The sequence below is a fragment of the Colobus angolensis genome, unplaced genomic scaffold (genome assembly GCF_000951035.1).
Source record: "Colobus angolensis palliatus isolate OR3802 unplaced genomic scaffold, Cang.pa_1.0 Scaffold22, whole genome shotgun sequence".
Lineage (NCBI taxonomy): Eukaryota > Metazoa > Chordata > Mammalia > Primates > Cercopithecidae > Colobus > Colobus angolensis.
This window is the reverse complement of record NW_012115377.1, coordinates 5,423,254-5,430,366: the sequence shown is the minus strand read 5'-3', so window position 1 is coordinate 5,430,366 and position 7,113 is coordinate 5,423,254. Positions and strand designations below refer to the sequence as shown.

General features: G+C 55.5%; 2 protein-coding genes across 4 annotated transcripts in view; both read right to left on the bottom strand.

Moving 5' to 3' along the window:
- MAP2K7 (mitogen-activated protein kinase kinase 7) overlaps positions 1–140 on the bottom strand; it is a 10,890-nt gene extending 10,750 nt beyond the window's left edge. The window contains exon 1 of the mRNA XM_011943640.1: positions 11–140. Within this exon, the coding sequence (XP_011799030.1) occupies positions 11–140 (130 nt within the window). The remainder of the gene's footprint in view (positions 1–10) is intronic.
- A 2,683-nt stretch (positions 141–2,823) lies between these two features.
- LRRC8E (leucine rich repeat containing 8 family, member E) overlaps positions 2,824–7,113 on the bottom strand; it is a 20,210-nt gene continuing 15,920 nt past the window's right edge. For all 3 annotated transcript variants that reach the window (XM_011943590.1, XM_011943592.1, XM_011943591.1), the window contains one exon: positions 2,824–5,795. In XM_011943590.1, coding sequence (XP_011798980.1) covers positions 3,543–5,795 — 2,253 coding nt within the window. In that variant the 3' untranslated portion in view covers positions 2,824–3,542. The remainder of the gene's footprint in view (positions 5,796–7,113) is intronic.

Genomic DNA, 7,113 nt, shown 5'->3' with positions numbered 1-7,113 from the left:
CGGCGCGCACCCGCCCTTCCCCGCGTGCGAACCTCCGCGCGTGCGTGCTTCGACTCAGCCCGAAGGATGACGCCACCTAGAGCTCGAGGCAGGCAACGTGCAACCCCCGCCTTCATCGCCACCACCACCGTACTGCGCATGCGCCAATTCCGGATCGCTCCGGAGAGAGGCGCTGCGAGGAAACACCATTCTTCTGATGGCGGTGGGCGGTGAGAGTGGCGCGCATGCTTAGGGAGGGGAAAGCGTGTTCGCGCGTTCGCGCGCGTGGGTTTTGCGCATGTGCATTGCTGGAACCTCTTTGCCAAGCGGCAGTCGATGCCTGGTCTCCACCGCGGTGCTACCTCAGCCTCCTCGCTTTCCACGGTCGGCTTGGGCGTCCTTTCGGAATGCCTTCCTCACTGATGGCGCATTATTAGGATTCCTCTTGTGCTTAATTGCCTCCTAGCCTCCTGCAGGCAGCGGGGTGCCCCCTCCTCACCGTAATTAGGCTCCGTCGAGAGCCCTTTTCCTTCTTGCCAGTCCGAGCAGGCTCAGAGTTGGCCGAAACCAGGCGGGAGGGGACGGCCATGGGAACCCGACGGTGTGACCCCTGACCTCGGGGACGGGGCCAAGGTCAAGGCCAGAGTTGTTGGCTAGACCCACATGGAACCTCAAGACGCCCCCCGTCATCTCTCTCGCACCGGGAACGTGAGCCCAGCGCCTACACGTGCAGAATTCCTGAGGCGGGGCCCTGGGGTTAGGTGCCCGTGCTTGGGCCCCCGGCAGCCTAAACCACTCCTTTAAGTGGTCCGAGGGGTGCTGGGGAAATGTCTCATCTGGAACCCAGGAGTCCCCAAGAGCAGCTTCCCTCTGCTCTTAGATGCGAGAAGGAGGTTCTGATTTTGCAGAGACCCCTTGGAGGTGGCCAGGGCCAGGCAGGCTCTGCCAAGTACCCTTCCAGCTTCTGGCCCAACGAGGGAACACTTTGGGATGAGTGTTACAGGCTTGTCGGAACTCCTCTGGTGAGGACTTGTGGATGGAACGCACACAAGCAGAGAGTTATAGCTGAGGTCTGTACCTTCCCCTCTTCCAGGCGGCCTTCTGTGCCTCTGCTCTGAGAAGGAGACTCATCTTTGATTCTGGCACACGGGTGTTACTTGGTCACATGAAATGAAAGGTTAATATTGGCTGAGCACGGTGGCTTACACGTGTAATCCCAGCACTTTGGGAAGCCGAGGTGGGCGGTCAGGAGTTTGAGACCAACCTGGCCAATTTGGCAAAACCCCCATGTCTACTAAAATTACGTAAAAGCCAGGCATGGTGTTTCGGCGCCTGTAATCCCAGCTACTCGGGAAGCTGAGGCAGAAGAATCGCTTGAAACGGGGAGGGGGAGATTGCCCATATGGCGCCACTGCACTCCAGCCTGAGCGACAGGGCGAGACTCCATCTTGAAAGCAAACAAAATAAAAGGTTAATATTTATTTATTTACTTATTTTTAGAAACAGGGTCAGGCCGGGGGCAATGGCTCACGCCTGTAATCCCAGCACTTTGGGAGGCTGAGGCAGGTGGATCACGAGGTCAGGAGTTCAGGACCAGCCTGGCCAAGATGGTGAAACTATGAAAATTAGCTGGGCATGGTGGCAGGCGCCTGTGATTCCAGCTACTTGGGAGGCTGAGGCAGAGAACTGCTTGAACCGAGGAGGTGGAGTTTGCAGTGAGCCAAGATTGTGCCATTGCACTCCAGCCTCGGCGACAGAGCCAGACTCCGTCTCAAACAAAACAAAACAAAACAAAAAAACCTAGGATCTTGTTCTTTTGCTCAGGCTGGAGTGGAGTGGTACAATCATAGCTCACTGCAGCCTCAACCTCCTGGGTCCTGGGCTCAAGGAGTCCTCCTGCCTCTGCCTCCCTAGTAGGTGGGACCTCAGGCACACAGCACACCTGGCCACCTTTTTTTGGTGTGTTTTTGTAGAGATGAGATCTCACTATGTTGCCCAGGTTGGTCTCAAACTCTTAAGCTGAAGTGATCCTCGCACCTCAGCCTCCCAAAGCGCTGGGTTCACAAGCATGAGCCACTATGTCCGGCCCTAATAAACAGTTTTAGACAATGACAGGAGTGCACATAAAAGATCAAGACTAGAATTTGCATAATTAGTATTATTTATTAAGCACCCAAGGAACAATCAAGACCAAAGTCCCTGCCTGTCCTTGGAAAAATGTCACCTCTATAGCAGGTGTCCTAACCCTGGAGTCTGCCCACCTTAGGAAGTCCTTGAATATCTCTCTGGGGGAAATCTATCAGCTGCCTGAAGAGCTTTGTGTGTATTTGTACATTTTCCTGAGGAAGGAGGTACCTGGCTTCATCAGTTTCTTAAAGGGTCTAGGACCTCAAAAGAAATCAGAATCTAGATATTTGGATACCCCTTTTTTTTTTTTTTTTGGGCAGAGGTGGGGTCTCACTATGTTGCCCAGGCTGATCTCAAACTCCTGAGCTCAACCATCCTCCTGCCTCAGCCTCTCAAAGTTCTGGGATTACAGTCATGAGCCACAGAGCCCAGCCCTGATACCTTTACATCAAAATTACTTTTTTTTTTTGAGATGGAGTCTCACTCTGTTGCCCAGGCTGGAGTGCAGTGGCGCGATCTCGGCTCACTGCAAGCTCCGCCTCCCGGGTTCACACCATTCTCCTGCCTCAGCCTCCCAAATAGCTGGGAGTACAGGCACCCACCACCACGCCCGGCTAATGTTTTTTGTATTTTTAGTAGAGACAGGGTTTCACCATGTTCTGCAGGGTGGTCTCGATCTCCTGACCTCGTGATCCACCTGCCTCGGCCTCCCAAACTGCTGGGATTACAGGCTTGAGCCACCGCGCTCGGTCTACATCAGCATTTCCCAACATGCCATGTCAGGACCACTTACTTACACCAGAACTACCTGGGATACTTATTTAGGAACAGACTCCTGGCCCCCAACCAAACCTCCTGAGTCAGTCTTTCAGGGGTGGGGACTGGGATATTTTGTTTTGCACCGACTCCCTAGGTGATTTTGCTGCCTAGCCAAATGAGACCCATTGTTTTGAGCTCACATATAACACGGCAAACAACTATGTCTGCGTCCTCTCCTTGGGAGAGAACCCCAGATGTAAGTTGCTTTGTCTGTTGCATGGGGAGGGGGAGTGTTGGAAATCCCAATGGGATGTGTCCTTTCCCCCATATGTGGCACTAATTGAGCTGGAATATACAGGGAGGGGCAGCAGTTCTGGTCTAGGGATGGGAGCAAGGCCAGCCAGGCTGCCAGAGACACAGGTGTGGTTTTGGAGAATCCCATGACTGAGTTAATCCCTCCATACCAGGTTCCACCCCAACTCCACAACATCCTGTCTCTCTCCCCAGACAAACCAGCCCCAGATCCTCCTGGGTCCCAGAAAGCTGACACAGCTGCCCCCGCCCCCCCACCCCCCGCTGGCCTGGACCCACTTGGCTTCCTGTCTTGGAAGACAATGGTTGAGATTCCAGGGCGGAAGCATTTTTAAGGCTCTACCTAAAACGGCCCCACCCCGGCTTCATTCCTCCTCCATCTTGTCCCGCACCTCTGCCGGCAGACCCTGGTAAAGGGTGTCTTCCACCAGGAGCCCCGCCTTCTTTAGCCCCCCACAGTTGCCAAGTTCTTCCGGCAGCGCCTCTAAGCGGTTTCCTTTGAGCTCCAGGCGGCTGAGGGCCCTGAGGGCACCCACGTGGGGCGAGAGCTGGCTCAGCTGGTTGTCACCCAGAAGCAACGTCCGAAGCTTGCGGCAGAAGAAGAGCTCGTCCGGCAGGGCCTCCAGGGCATTGTAGGAGAGGGCCAGGTGCTGTAGGTTCTGCAGGAGGCCCACCTCGGGTGGCAGGGAGTGTAGCCCGTTGTGGGACACATCCAGCAGACGGAGGCCCGAGCACAGGCCCAGCTGGGAGGGCAGGGTCTCCAGCTTGTTGTAGCTCAGGTAGAGCTGCTCCAGGCTCCTGAGCTTCCGCACGTGCTCGGGGACATAGGCGATCTGGTTGTGCCACAGCCTGAGCGTGACCAGCTTCCGGCAGTGCTGGAAGCTGAGGATTTCCTCGATGGAGCGCAGGTGGTTGTCCTTGAGGTCAAGTTCCTGCAGTGCGCCCAGGCTGAACACTGCATGGGGGATGCGCTCCAGCCCGCAGGCCACCAGCTCCAGCTCCCGCAATGCTGCCAGTTTCTTAAGGCTGTTCAGGGCAACCAGACGGGCCCCATCGTTGTGCAGGCTGAGCCTCTGCAGGTGGCCAGCGACGTCGGTCACACTGGCTGGCACCTTCCCGGCATTGCTCCGGAGGGACAATACCTTGAGCTGCTTCAGCTCCCGGAGGCTCTCCAGGGTGGCCGCCCGAGCCAGCTCCTGGGGGAAAAGCCCCTCCAGGTGCAGCTCCTCCAAGCCCCGCAGCCCAAACACCCAAAGCGGCACCTCGCGGAGCTCCTCGCATTTGACGCGCATCACCTTCAGGTGGTCCCGCAGGAAGACCTGGGAGGAGAAGGGTAGCCTGGTGGGCGAGTGGAGCAAGCTAAGCTCCTGTAAGTGCACCAGCTGCGACAGCCCCGGGGGGAAGGTGATATCGCAGATGGCCTCCAGCCGGAGTGACTCCACCTCACTGAGCTCAAAGATGGTGTCGGGCAGTCCCGGAAGCATGCAGAGGGCCAGCTCCAGCCGGCCTGCGGCGTTGCGCTGCAGCTTCTGTCGAAGCTTCTCGGGCGTCCACTCGTGGTTGAGATTGAGCTGCTTTAGACGGCTTTCACTGACCTCGGACAGGAAGACGGCGAAGCGCTTGGAGTAGAGGGAGTCATACTGATCGATGAGGTGCAACATGAAGGCGAAGTCGTTCTTGACATCAGGAATGTCCCCCATGCCAGTCTCCTCCCGCACGGAACGGAAGGAGTACTCCTTGAGGGGCCGGTGGAAGAGCCAGTAGAGCGTGTAGATGCAGGTGAGTCCGTAGATGCACACGAAGGAGATGTAACAGAAGGCCAGCTTGGAGAAGAGGTGGGCCTTGGTGTGGTTGCAGCAGAAGCTGGCGTAGCCCGTGACCTCTGATGTCTCCACCCTACAGGCCACCAGGAAACTGATCTTCTCCACATAGACCAGGTTGTAGACCAGGATGGCCAGGAACTTACACACTTTCAGCACCGTCTGTCGGATGTACATGGTGTACAGGATGTCACCCTCTTCCACGTGCACACGGAACTTCTTCACCTTCTCAAACAGGGCTTTGGCTTGCTCACCCTCCTTCTTGTCCAGCAGGGTGACAACTGGAGGCTCGGTCACCACCTTCTCCGGTTCCGCCAGCACTTTCTCCTTCTCACCCTCCCCTGCCTTCCCCGGCGCGGCCCCTGCCGCGGCCACTATGGTGGCCGAGGCCCGTCCGGCGGCTGCTGGGCCCTTCTGGTTCTCCCCGGAGACCTCGGACAGGGCCCTTGTGGTCCATGGAGAGTCGAAACACTTGCCCAGGATGGAGATGAAGTGTTCGATCTTGGAGCTGGTGCCAGGGAACTTGAACCAGAAACTGGTGCAGACCATGAAGATGAGTGTGTGAATGACCACAAGGTAGGGGAAGTATTTGGCATACCAGTGCAGGGCCGTCTCGTAGCACAGCTGGTTAATGAAGCTGTATTGCTGCAGGTCCAAATTGTTCTTAAGGCCTTTAACCTCCTGCAGGGCCCCCATCTGCTCAGGGATCCTCCGAGGCAGCAATTGCTGGCAGGGGGCCTCTGATAAGTTCTCCTGGGGCTCATGATTGGGTAGACAGATGATCTTGTCCTGTGTCACCTGAGGAGCAAAAGAGACTGAGGGCTGTAATCCCAGCACTTTGGGAGGCTGAGGCGGGTGGATCACTCGAGGTCAGGAGTTCGAGACCAGCCTGGCCAACATGGTGAAACCCCGTTTCTACTAAAAATACAAAATTAGCCGGGCATGGTGGTGGGCACCTGTAATCCCAGCTACTCAGGAGGCTGAGGCAGGAGAAATCGCTCGAACCTGGAAGACGGAGGTTACAGTGAGCTGAGATAGCACCATTGTACTCCAGCCTGGATGACAGAGTAGGACTCCATCTCAAAAATAAATAAATAAATTTAAAAAAAAAAAAAAGGAGAAAATGAGGGAGATGGGGGAAAAACAGGCTGAAGGTGGGAGACCCCCGCATCCCCCATCTCTGACTGTTGCCAGCCAGCTGTGACTTTGGAAGAGTTTTGCTAAACCTCTAAGCACTGGTCTTTTTTTTTTTTTTTCTTTTTTGAGACTGAGTGTCACTCTGTCACCGAGGCTGCATGCAGTGGTACAATCTTGGCTCATTGCAACCTCCCTCTCCCAGTTCAAGCAATTCTCCTGCCTCAGCCTCCTGAGTAGCTGGGGCTACAAGCACGCAGTACCACGCCCAGCTAATTTTTGTATTTTTAGTAGAGATGGGGTTTCACTATGTCGGCCAGGCTGGTCTCGAACTCTTGGCCTCAAGTGGTCCCCTGCCTCCGCCTCCCAAAGTGCTGGGATTACAGGCATGAGCCACCGCAACCGGCAAAGCACTCGTCTTTGAGAAAAGGAACTGGGTCGAATCGTGTCCCCCCAAGAGATGTTGAAGTCCCAACTCCGAATCCTTATGAATGTGGTATTATTTGAGCTGCATCAGGCAGCTCCTGTTTGGTCATAGGGTCTTTGCAGAGGTAGTCAAGTTAAGACAAAGCCAGCAGGGTGGGCCCAGTATGACTGCGCCTTAGAGAAAGGGGAAACATAGACACAGAGACACATAGAGAGAAGATGACGCGAGGAGACAGGGAGAGGCTGGGTGTGGTGGTTCAGGCTTGTAATCCCAGTGATTTGGGAGGCAGTGGGACGGGGGCCAAGTCGGGGTGGTAGAGGAGGATTGCTTGAGGCCAGGAGTACAAGGTTACAGTGAGCTATGATTGCGCCACTGCACTCCAGCCTAGGTGACAGAGCTTACTAAAAAAAAAAAACTGTCTCGGCTGGGCGTGGTGGCTCATGCTTGTAATCCCAGCACTTTGGGAGACGGAGGCAGGCAGATCACAAGGTCAGGAGTTCAAGACCAGCCTGGCCAACATACTGAAATCGCGTCTCTACTAAAAATACAAAAAAA